The sequence below is a fragment of the Brassica oleracea genome, chromosome C9 (assembly GCF_000695525.1).
Source record: "Brassica oleracea var. oleracea cultivar TO1000 chromosome C9, BOL, whole genome shotgun sequence".
Classification (NCBI taxonomy): domain Eukaryota; kingdom Viridiplantae; phylum Streptophyta; class Magnoliopsida; order Brassicales; family Brassicaceae; genus Brassica; species Brassica oleracea.
Window position 1 is genome coordinate 33,434,305 of NC_027756.1, and position 13,674 is coordinate 33,447,978.

At 28.7% G+C, this 13,674-nt stretch overlaps 2 protein-coding genes and 1 pseudogene across 2 annotated transcripts; all 3 read left to right on the plus strand.

Annotated features, from left to right (window-relative positions):
- Positions 1-5,882: 5,882 nt before the first annotated feature.
- On the plus strand, positions 5,883-6,680 carry LOC106314830 (uncharacterized mitochondrial protein AtMg00310-like). Its single transcript, XM_013752646.1, has one exon. It carries the CDS (start codon positions 5,883-5,885, stop codon positions 6,678-6,680), a length of 798 nt encoding a protein of 265 aa, XP_013608100.1.
- A 460-nt stretch (positions 6,681-7,140) lies between these two features.
- Positions 7,141-7,542, plus strand: LOC106314831. Its single transcript, XM_013752647.1, has one exon. It carries the CDS (start codon positions 7,141-7,143, stop codon positions 7,540-7,542), a length of 402 nt encoding a protein of 133 aa, XP_013608101.1.
- A 520-nt stretch (positions 7,543-8,062) lies between these two features.
- LOC106317534 lies at positions 8,063-12,921 on the plus strand (annotated as a pseudogene).
- The last annotated feature ends 753 nt before the right edge of the window (positions 12,922-13,674 follow it).

The following is a 13,674-nucleotide window of genomic DNA, read 5'->3' on the forward strand; positions in this document are numbered from 1 at the left end:
GAGGGGATCCGCAAATTACTACACTCACTTTCGGCTAGATCTAGGGTTTAATATCTTACTTCTCGCTGACTTGTACGGTCCGACGAACCAGCTTTCGCCAGACTAATTCCTTTGTTCTCTCCCCCTTTTGTAATACTGTTTCGACTCATTGATCTAATAAAACACGTCTTTGTCTTGACCCACCGACGAGAACTCGTCCTTTCTCTTTACTAGTTTATCGACAGTCTCGGTTCAAACAATAATCAGATAAGATTTCCAATAACCCCACATGCAATAAGTTGGTGTAAATGACGGTTCTTGGAAATGGTTTTATAGGTCAATTATGATGAGGCTGCTAGGGTTATGTATGGTCCGTTGGCGAGGGTTAATTTCCCTCAGAAGTCTGTGTCTGATGTCACCAGTGGTTCGAGTCAGTCTGAGGTTTAAGGGATGTCAGGAATATCCATCTGAGCTTAACACCATTGCATGCAGAAGCCGAAGTCTTAATATGTGCAGAGGAATGCAAAATTAATTTTTGACAACTAAAATGGCATTGGAGACGGACATCTCAGATTCGGTGAGATACTGAGATGGTGTCTATATCAGAAGACTTGCCTGCTTTCCTAATCCATTTGGAAGAATTTCAAAGATGTAGAAGTTTCTTTAACATTTTTGGCTTTTTGCAATCTCCAAAATTCTACGATTGAAAAATTCAGTAGCAAACAAGGTTACAGGAAGTCTAATGATTCATATTACATATGTTGTCAGCATAGATACAGAGTTTTCCACCTTTGATTATTTGATTTATTAGTAAATTAATAATGTTAATATTAAAATATTTTATTAATTAATAGTATTATTAATTTACAGAAAATGTTTCTTTTTGATTCATTTATTTAATATATGTTGTATTCAAAATAAAAAGAATACTTATTTCATGATGTATATAAGTATTAAATTTTATAAATTTAGCTTTTATATTATTATTTTAAAATTGTTTGGTGTATAGAAAATATATACAATAAAATGTAAATGTTTTATTATACGTAATATTTTAAATAGTATCAAAATATTTTGACTTTGTAAAACATATAAAGATAGATTTCATTGTATATAACTTAACCATATAATGTTATAAACTTTATAAATATCATCGATTAATTTAAGACTTTAATGAGATCATATATACATATTACTTTTTAAAAGTCAACATTTTAAATATTTTAAACTGGTGCAACTAAGAATTGGTATAATTTATTAATTTATAGACTTTACACTTTAAGTATCACAAACATACATACATTTTTAGATTTATTCTGACAAAATAATATCAAATTATTTTAAAATGTTAAGAAAATAAAAATATACTTCATTTTGAAGATACATAATAACAAAATTCTGGTGTGTAGCCGTTGCAAACTTTATTTATCCTACCAATTAGTTACAATTGTGTATAGTTGTGTGTGAAGGCGTATATATAACAAGGTATATTTACATACCATTAGTTACATATATTACATACGATTTTTACAGTCATATATACTTTGTTGGTCATCAACTGATCATTAAGTGAGATATTTTGAAAATATTTAGTTATGTATGGAAGTAATATACGTATTGGTAAGTAAATATTATGTAGATACATAATAACAAAATTCTGGTGTGTAGCTGTTACGAACTTTATTTTTCCTACCAGACATAATATTAGCTTCAAAACTCTAAAAAAAAACACTTGAAAATGTTGTTAACTGGATAAAACTTTCACAAATCAGACAAGAATAATGTTAGCCATCGATAAAATGGATTAGTCATCTAACAATAAAACTTGATTAATTTAAAAATCAATATAATATATATATATATATATATATATATATATAATTATCATATGTTATCAAATAAGTTAACGGGCTAATAATGAAAGTAAGAAACCAATTAAAAAAATCAAGTAAATGTATGAACTTTTTGTATAGTTAAACTTCCGGTAATAAGATATTTCTGCTATTTGATAGACTGGTTACAAATAACATAGAACATCTAAATCTTGTATTATTCGGATACACTGACAAATATACCAACATTATACTTTGTGGACATTGACTAAGAATAATATTGGCTAGCAATAAGATCAGTTAGCCGTCTAAAAATAAAGCTCATTGATTAATTCAAAAGATAAATATAAAGTATGATTAATTGCTATGTTGTCAAATAAGTTAACTGGCTAACAATAAAACTAAAATAAATAATTCCCAAATACAAGTAAATATATGAACTTCATGTACATATGAATTCTTGTAACAAACTATTATAATATGTTTGCTATTTTATACATTGATTACAAATAACATAGTACATTTAAATTTTATGTTATCCGGCTACATCGACAAATATATCAGCATCACATTCTGTGGAGATAGTTCATCATTGATCACTGTTAAGACCTGCAAATATTACTCTTTAAAAGATTTATTTTACACTTGGTTCTATAAGATTGGATTAACGTATGGTTGGTTACAAATTAAAGTTAATTCAGTTAAATCCTTGTACTATTGTATTTTATTTAAATGCCTCTTAACTTCGATTAGTCAGCACCAATTGTCATCAAGGGAGAAGAATGGTCGAAACGAAGTTCCACTGTTGTTCTCTCTCTTTTCTTTTTCAAGTTGATGATTAATTAAGTGAGATACACGTTAGTGAGAATAATGAACTTTGATCAAACTCTCAAGACTTTTCTCAGGTCTCTGATCCTCGTCTCCTTGAGTCTTTCTTTCTCCATAGATTAATACAAAATGGCCCCGAAGTTCGACACGGAGAAGATGCAGAAATCCAGAACTTCCTTAATAGCTGATGTGGTAAGGTAGAAGACGAGTTAAATAGAAAATCGGTTGAGGACGAGCTGAATATTTTCATTTCCTTGTTTAGTTCTTTATGAAGGATTACAGTTGAAAAAAAAAGGAAGCTCGAGGTTAGAGAATCTAATAACATGATATGATTGTACAGTTAATGTAACTCTGTACTTATTATCAATGTCACTTTTTATATAAGACTAGATCGGTATAATCCCCTATATATTATTTGAGAAACATTACAACTTCTTTTTGTAGCCACGTGTCATTACTACGATGATTCTTAGAATCATTAGAGAAATATGTCGGTCTATCTAATTATATAATAAATTTTTATTTAAACTAACCATAAATTTATTATTAATGTTCTTTATAATTTCCTTAAATAAAAATTACGGAATTGCCTAATGCGGCTAAAGTATATATGACAATTAATGATTTTGAATAATAAAGATTTGATAAAAAATAGTGTATCTTCTATCATTTGTTTAATTTTAAATTATTAAACTAAATTAAACAACCACAATAACCATATAATAAAAATTTAGATTTTTCTGTATATGTTGTATTTCGAATTTTTAAAAATGACTATAAATTACTAAAACTGTTAAAAATCTCACATTCCAATTTTGTGATTCATGGATTAAACTTTTTGTTATAACAAAATACAAATGATTACAAAATCATATAAGTAAAAAGTCAAATTTAATTAATTATTAAGAATGATATATATATATATTGTTTTAAACCATATCAAATACATAAATATTTTAGTTTCGGAATTTAATTTGAACAATTTTTTTTTATAAAAGCTTTGAATGAACATTGACAACTTAATTTTAAAAAAATTATAAATTACTAAAAGTATTAATCCCACAATGAAAATTTTATTATCAGTAATTTAAAGTTTTAATATAAAAGATACAAATGATAAAAAAAAATCATATGAGTAGAAATAATCATTTAATATACATTAATATTTAAAATATAATATGTATGTTAATATCATTTAAAATTTAATTACATATCCTATCAAATAGAAAAAAATATTGTTTGGATTAATAAAATTGATTTAATTATATGTTTGCACCAATTTAATTATATATGTTAGTTAATGACTTTAAATTATTCAATATATATTTATCATGTAAAAATATATAATATATATAATTATTTATATATATAATGTTTATTCCGCGCAAGGCGCTGATCTTAACCTAGTATGGAGATATTTAAAATACAAAATTGTTATATATAATTATAAGATTCGGACCCTCACCTCAATAGTTATCTTACTAGCACGGGTATTTTATATTTAAAACTGAATTTTATTTAATTATCTACAATAAATGTTATAAATTAAAATTTTAAAAAATTATTTAGCAACTTGGATAGTTAAGAAATTTAGAATATAATTCTAAATATACACATACTATAAAAAGTAAACATTATAGTGAATCTCATGAACTAAATCATATTTTTGATCAAAACGGAAAAATCAAGTTCATTAAAAACTTTTTCTATATGTATATTAATTTGAATATAGATGACAAAAAAAATTAATTTGAATATAATTATAAAAAAATAGAATACATTTTAGTATATTTTTTTAATCTAAACCCCTGTTCGAAAATTTGCTAAGCGCTATCCGTGCGGTGACTACGGGCCTAGCGAATTATCAGAAAATCGGAAATAAATCGGAGAGTACTCGGGGAATTTTTTTTTTCTGTATATGTAGCTATAAATAAATATAAATATTAAATATCGACAAAAATAATCATAGTAAGACATGGTCTAGTGGTTTGAGTAATGTTTTTCAACTTTATTAACCCGGATTCGACCAGGTTAAATGGGCTTTGGCCTCTTTTTTCGTTTCTTTTTAATGAGTAATGAAAAGACAATTATGCCCCCTTCTTTTTCAACGTTACCTGCAACTCTATTTCACATCCATGGCTTTTAGAACTCTTTTATATCGCTTTCACTACTGTTTTTGTGTGTTTATACCATAACTACACTAGATCTATAGAAAAACATCAGCTTCGTTCTTAAAACCTACCAAAAACAAAGTTTCCGCCTAACACAACCGCATCATCCCAAAACGCCACGGTCACTTACCGTCGCACGAGTTCTCGGCCGCCGAATCGTCGACGCGGGCTCATTTTAGAACAGCGATCTAAACATATTCATGCATGTGTAAGTATTAAAATTTTCAAAACAGCTTTAAATTAAAACAGAAAAATCCTAATACATAATTACATATAATAACATATTATTGTGAAATAACTAACTTATGACTTGAACCATCACTAAAATAAACAAAAAAAAAAATACTACGTCCTTTTATAACGAAAAATTGAAAATATATGCACATAAATATTATTAATTTTTATATTTTTATACAGAGGTGAAATTTGTGGCGCAAGTTAAAGAGATAAAAAAAAATATATTTTTCTCTCAAAACAAGTATTCCTCTTTTCTATTTTTTCTATATAAGAAAAAAAATTTCTTTATTTTTTTATTTATTCAGTTGAAGAAATTAACACTTGGCGAAATTTGACAACAATATTTTTAATAAAGAGTATCTTTTTATGATATACACAATCTTAATCATATAATTTTATTGATTTTAATTTTCATTTATTTTTTATTTTATACTTAATAATTTTATTATATAATATATTTTTGAAAAATATCAAAATCATAAATCATCTTATGTTCGATTATGTTAATAACAGTTTTGAGAAATGAAATTTTTTTTATTTGTTATCATATTATGTTATCTTTATAAATAACAGTAAATCATCTTCTATTCGCTGATGATTCATTGTTCTTCTCTTTGGCTAATCTGAAAGCTGCAAGGAAACTCAACAACATTTTCAAGTTATATGAGGCAGTCTCAGGACAAGCCATCAATCTTAGCAAATCAGCGATCACCTTTGGAGCTAAAGTTAATCCTAGAGTGAAAACTTTAATGAGGAATACTCTCGGATTCATAATGATGGTGGTATTGGGAAATATTTAGGATTGCCTGAGCAATTTGGGACTAAGAAGAGTGAGATGTTTGCATATATTGTGGAGAAAGTGAAGACTATAACTCAAAGCTGGAAACAGAAGCATTTATCCCATGGTGGAAAGGAAGTTCTATTGAAAGCGGTGGCTCTGGCAATGCCTATTTATTCTATGAACATCTTTAGATTACCAAAAGAAATCTGTGAAGAAATCAACTCCATATTGGCTAGATTTTGGTGGGGATCAGGAGAACGTAAAGGGCTCCACTGGTATGCCTGGAAAAGAGTAAGTGTTCCTAAAAGTGAAGGAGGACTTGGTTTTCGAGATTTGGAAATATTTAACCAAGCGTTACTGAGTAAACAAGTATGGAGGATAATGCAGAACCCTAACTGTCTCATGACTCGTATCTTAAAAGCAAGATACTTCTCAGACGGGGATATATTAAAAACTAAGTTGAAGAGGAAGGCTTCTTATGCTTGGAAATCTATTTTGTATGGTCGGGATCTGTTAACAAAAGGAATGCGATATATTGTGGGAGACGGATCACAAGTGGATATGTGGACTGATCCTTGGATACCTGATCACCCACCGAGGCCACCAAGAGCAGTAGGAGAGGTACAACTTGGGGAGCACGTTAAAGATTACTTGGACCCAAATACTAAACAGTGGAATGAACAGATGTTAAGACAGTTTGTGATTGAGGAAGATGTACAGAAGATTATGGCCTTGAAAATCAGCCCACTGGCTCAACAAGATCTTTTAGGATGGCACTATAATGAAGATGGTCTGTATACAGTCAGATCAGGTTATTGGTTAGGATCTCTGGTTAGGATCTCATTTACCTGAGAATAACCAAATATTGCCAACGCTTGGTAATGTGGAGCTTAAGAAACGGATTTGGAAAACCAAAGCTCCCCCTAAACTGAAGCATTTCATTTGGAGGCTCTTAACCTGTAGTCTAGCAACTGGAAACAATTTGAAACGAAGACATATCCTCAGAGACGCACAATGTAGACGTTGTTGTAGTGCTGAAGAAACAGAGGAGCACCTATTTTTTGAATGTCCATATGCTAAGCGAATTTGGCGCGCTTCGGGCATTTCGAATATGATAATTAATAGCCCTTCCATATCTTTGGAAGATAAAGTATCTGAATGTTTGCAAACCTGCCTCTCACCACGATTACATCATTTTCAAGATCTTCCATTATGGATCTTATGGAGGATTTGAAAGAGTAGAAATACTCTCATATTTCAAAACAAAGACACACAGTGGGTTTCTCTACTTCGATTCGCAAAGAATGATGCTATGGAATGGAGACAGAATGGGCAAGGTGATCTGCACTGGAGAGGAACACAGACTTCTCAAAATATTCCAACAGGTGTGCATAGATGGAAACGACCGCAATACGGATGGAGCAAATGTAACACTGATGGATCATTCATCAACACAGAAATAGCTAGCTCGGCAGGTTGGGTCATCAGAGATAGTGATGGAATTTACAAAGGCTCTGTACACGCAACAGGTAGAAGAACACAGAGTGCCCTGGAGAGTGAGTTACAAGCAATACTAATTGCGCTGCAACATTGTTGGAGTCTAGGCATCAATCAGCTTATACTTGAAAGTGATTGTCAGAAAGCAGTAAATATTATCAACAGCAAACAGCTTCATTTCGCGTTTTACAACTGGACAAGAGAGATCAGAGCATGAATGAGCAAATTTCAAAGGATTAAATGTCAATGGATTGGAAGAGATGCAAATAAAGTGGCTGATAAGTTAGCAAAAATAGAAGGGAGGATGTCTCTTTTAGGTTTAATACATATATTCCAAGAACAATATCCAATTTGCTTCATGTAGACTATTTACACTCTAATTAAGTAATAAAGTGATGTTATTAAAAAAAAAATAATAATAACAGTATGGTTTTCTGTAAGCAATATTTATCGATATATAAATATGTATATAAATATATATATATAATCTTTTCTAGGTCTTTTCGTATCGTTGACCAAAAAGTAGACGTAGAATCAAATTTTCATTAATTAAACGTAATGAGCAATTCAAAAGATACATCTACTCACTCTCACTCTTAACAAGTTAAATAACGAGGGAAACCCCACGTGGTAAATGTTACAGAAGCATTAAAAAAATAGTTAATTAGCGGGAAAATAAAACTAATATAAATGTTGCTATAAGTACTAAAATTCTTTTGAAAAAAATACTTTCAACAATGGCTTACTCTTCTTCTTCAAACAAACTTATGTTCTTCTTCTTAGCTTTTCTTCTCCTGTTCTTATTCTCAACCAATCTTGTGGCTGGAGAATCCGACAAAGTGAAACTCAATCTTTACTATGAATCACTTTGTCCATATTGTCAGAAATTCATAACAGATTTTTTTTTTCCACTTGGCCATCCGGGGCTCCTTAAATGGTAAGAAAACGCGGATTCTGCGGACTTCGTAGTGATTAGTCCTTAGACCTAGAAAGTCTTTGCGATCACACTACGGTTAAAAAAAAAAAAAAATCATAACAGATGATCTAGTAAAACTCTTCGAGTCCGATCTCCACGGAATCACCGATCTCAAGCTAGTTCCATTCGGTAACGCAAAAGTCCCAGACAATCTGACGGTCATTTGCCAGGTTCTTTTCAACTTTTATTTCTTATCTAAAAGAGATTCTTTCATTTTAGTTAACCATTTTTTCCAGTACAAATGTTTAACACTATTGTTGATGATCTTTATGATATTCTTCAGTACTATTCTTTAAAAATTATACGTTCTCATCTTTCTTTTTATACACTAACTAGGTGGATACCCCCGATTTCTTGCCGATCTAAATGTTTTTGTAAAAATATATTTATTATATCTTTATCATCGAAAGTTAAATAAGAGTTTTTTTGTTAAATTTGTTTTAAGAATATATTTTATATATTTATTCAAGTTAATTTTGAAAAAGATAAACATGACTATTTTTAATATTTTGTATTGATTTTTTTTCATCAAACGACTAATCTTTTATTCATACTTGAGGTGGTCTGGAGAACCAGACCGGAACAGAACAATCAATGTAGTACATGTCCATATGAAAAGATCTCGCTATCTTAACTAATGAATAAGAAATTACATTTTCGGTACGAGGAATAAAAACAATCGAGAACTCTGTGAATCTACTCTTCAGCTTCATCATCTCCTTCAACTCAGTTGAAAAGTTAGGCCATGCTTCGGGATATTGAATCATTGAGACTAGATCCTTATAGTCGGTGCCAAAAGCCTGACACTTCGACAGTTGTAACATGCATTCCATTGCCCATGAGAGGGCCTCGAGCTCTAAATGAAGTGGTGAGATTCTTCTCTGTTGGTATCTTGCTCCAAATAACCGAGTTACTCCTCTAGATTTTATCCATGTCTATCCATAACCACTGAAGAGTACGTCATGTGTCCATGATCCATCTATCATACATCTCTCAGAGATTATTGCTTGTTTAGGATGTTGTATTTCCGCGGTTCCTCCTGTTTACGATTAGTTTCAAACCAGTAATGGCATTCGGACTCAGCGTATTTGACAGTTTCTAATGGGTCCCTGTCTATCCTCTGAATACTTTATCGTTTCTTGCTTTCCAAATGTTACCATATAATCCAAGGATATGGATCTTTATCCAGCTCAGGATCTTCAATATCATTATTTCGCTAGAATAAATAGTCCATGTTTACTTAATGGTTTGCACTTGGGAACACCAATGGTGGGTTCGGGGTTGCTTCTAGGGCCCACGTTTATAAATCTGGCGGACATTCAAAGATAGCATAGTTAATATTTCCATCTTCCGCTCTACATCTAGGACAATGGTTGTGACATCGCATATGACAATGTATTAGGTTGCTTATCAATTCTAGTTGTCCAGAGATCGTTGGCCATATATGGTGTCTGATTTTCGGTGGAACTTTTATCTTCAAAGCAAAGACTTGGAGTTTTGTGATACTCGATTCTATCCGTGTCTCTGTCGTTTCTCTATTGAGCAAGTTTGTTGCTATCCAATAGCCAGATTTAACAGTGTACGTATCACTCTTATAACTCCAGTAATATTCGTCCCGATGAAATCCTTGAGTTATGGCCAAAAAGATGGAACTCTTGTCATAAATGTACTAAAATTAGTTATATATAACATTCATGATTCAGTTTTTAATAAAATTAATTAATTTTTGAAGATATATAATATTGAAACTTTCTATTTTTAAATAATTTTTACCTAATTTTTCCTTTAATAAGTTTAAAAGTTACAGTAATATAATTATTACACAAAATCTTTTCAGTTTACATCAACTTGATTCTCTGTATATTCATATATCCAAAAAAAATATATATATATGAATAACATACCAGTTATATAGGAATATAAAACTACTATATCAATTCTGTAAATCATTTTAAAGATATTTTACATAGTTTATAAATACTTGATTGCTAAAATGAATTTATGAAGCATTATATATATTTCCTATAAATCTATAACTAATTACTATAAATTATTATATGCAATATATTTGAATCATTTGGATACTGATGCAAGATGGTTCTAGAACTGATTTTTTACTCATTAAAATAAATAAAAATTGAAATTTTTTCAACCAATCAAATTATAATAATTTTTCTTAAATTCTCTCTATATTTGGCAGATAAACAAAAATCATTTAAATGACTTCTCATTTAATATATAGTATAATAGGATACCAATAAATTTAGATTTTAATGTTAGTTTTTGTATTTAAATTTAAGTTATTAAATTAGATACAAATATTAAGTTAATCTCTTTATTCATTGGGTATTTTATTAATTTTTATTTAACTAAATCACAATTGTTTGCTCTGTAGATTTTTCTTTAGAGTTAGTTTATGAATAATTTTTATCTTTAAATAATATTGTTTTGGTTAATTGAGTTTATGGATTGACTTTAGTGAAGTATTTTTTAAGATTGAAGAATGATGATATGTTTGTCTAATTTTGATTACTTTATAATATTTCAGTAGTTTTGGAGTAATATACTTCATTAACGCTTTCCTTTTCATTGAATTCTATCAACATTAGTTCAATTGACATTTAACAAGTCTGAATTTGTAGGAAAAAAAATAGATGAGATCATTTATATCATTAGTCTTTTTCAAATTATCTAAATTTACAGAAATTACGATTAAATCCTAATTGTACTGAATAAAATATTATATTTAATATAGAAATAAATAAATCTACCAATGTTGTGAAAATATTTACGGCATCTGTAATGTTTCAAAATATTCGTATTTTTTTTATTTTTGTGAGTTTATTTTTATATCTTTCTTATACCACATATAATCGAATAATACTTTGGTATTGGTAAAGCATAAACATGAGCCATTGTAGTGATACATATTAACAAATTTTACAATTGTTTGAAAGGCAATTATTTTTGACTAAACACTAATAAATTAAAAGTAATAAACTATATATACATCGATGTGCTACGATTAACAAAACCCAAAAATATATAACTTACCAAATATATATATACTATCAAATATATAAATATTATTAAAACTATTTATTAAAATCATTGAAAATTTCTTTTTATTTAATAATAAATTAGATAGTACCAAATATTTGTACAGAAGATATATTGTAATTTTAATTTTCCAAAACTGTTTATTATTAATATATATAAATATATATATAATTATTTACGAAAACCTAAGCCTAAAATCATGGAAAACATGATAAATAAGAAAAATAACCTAAAATCATGGATAACATGATAATATATCACGCTTTGACTTGTAGCTTTTTATTTAATAAGCTGATGTTAATGAAACCTATAACACTATATAATTCTTCCATGACATAAAAGAGAAGAAACCTTCTTTTAAAAATAATAAAGAAAGAAAGAAAGAAATTATACGATTTAATGTTATTAAAATAAACATAAGATGAACGTAGATATAAAATTATTGCTAAAATTTCATAATAACCATTAATAATTATATTGAATATAATGAAAAATATTTATTAAGTAATCACTAAAATTGTTTAAAACTAACAATTCAAAAATTATTTAATAAAACTAATGATCCAATCTACAATCATGGAAAATATGACAAATAAGCTTTTTAAAATTAATAAAAACATTGCAAATAAATACAAATACTTAAAATAACCTAAAATCATAAAGAAAATGACAAAGTAAGCAAAATCACTTCTCAAATAATAGTGTAGATAGATAAATCTTTGTTAATAAAAACTACTTACTCTAAAAAAAAACTACTTACTCTCTCCTATTTATAAATCGATTAAATAACTTGTATGTTTATTATATGATCTGTTTTAATTACTTTATCAAAAATTATCTGTTTTAATTAATTATTAAATTTTGTTAAGCATGGTGAAGAGGAATGCAAACTAAACGCCATTGAAGCTTGCGCCGTAAGAACTTGGCCCAATCCGGTATGTAACTACTAATATCTACTGTATTAAATAATTCTTCAAGCAAATGACTGTCTAAATTTGAAAATGTGATGATTACGGAGCACAGAAAATGCATTACTGGTTCATAAGGTGCGTTGAAAAGAACACAAAAAACTGGGAATCATAATGTTTTAAGACATATGGGGGTGAGAAAGCCATCAGGGATTGTTACTCCGGTGATATATCTAAAAATGTTAGTATGGATAAAACAATCATAATATACAAATATGTTGTATAATTGTCATATAACCCTATACTTCTTTTATGTTATTCAGCTTATACTTGCTTATGCAAAGCAGACTTTGAATTTGAAGCCGAAGAAAAAATATGTACCATGGGTAACAGTGAATAGCATGCCACTCTATGACGTATAACTCTTTTTTTTTTCAAAAATCTGACATCTGTATACAAATTTTTAATAATTAATGAAAAATATTTTGTTTTTTTTGTTTTGGGGATGCAGAATTATGATGATTTTGTGGTCCAAGTGTGCAAAGCGTACAAAGGAAGGTCTCCTCTCCCTAAATTCTGCAGTTCTGCTTCGGCAAAGAAGAAAGTGTTGACGCTTCAAGTCTCATATGCCGATGAAGCTTTCCATTACTAAGAAGAGTAATTATTGAACTAAGATGGATTTAAGTTTATGTTGTAAGTGGAATAATATAAATAAATTTCAAACATTGTATGTTTACGCGTTGATATATGAACTCCCGGATTTTTATATATTCAAACTGAAAACACATAAATTAAACTATATTAAGAACCATCCATACAAGTTTAATGTAACTTAGACCATCTTCGTTTTTGTATTAGATGTAGCATCTGAAAACAACCTATGAATGTTGCATCCAAATGTTCATTATTAAAGTTGGTATTTGCATCTAGATACAACATCTAGATGTTAAATTGTACGATTTTTGATTTTATAACACTATTTGAATGCTACAAGTTTTTTTTTTTTTTTTTTTTTTTTGCAGCAAACAGCTATTCTATTACTCAAACTTGAGGTGGTCTAGGCTATAAGTTAAAAAAATTAAAATCATATTCTTTATATTATTGATAACGAACTAACTATTATGTTAGAATAAATTTGCTTAAAATTATATTTGTAAGAAAATAATTATTATATATGAATAAAATTGAGATTGAATTCTCATATACGAAAAAAAGATTCGAGATTTTGATCTAAAATGTAATTTTGCGATTTTGAAGAAAAAAATCCAATTTCGAAATTTTGGGAGAAAAGTCAATTTTGCGCTTTAGGAGGAAACCACAACATTGTAGCTTTGGCGAAAAATAGTTTAGGAGAAGAAATCCTATTTTGTAATTTTGACGGGAAATCTGATTTTTGCAGGTTTGG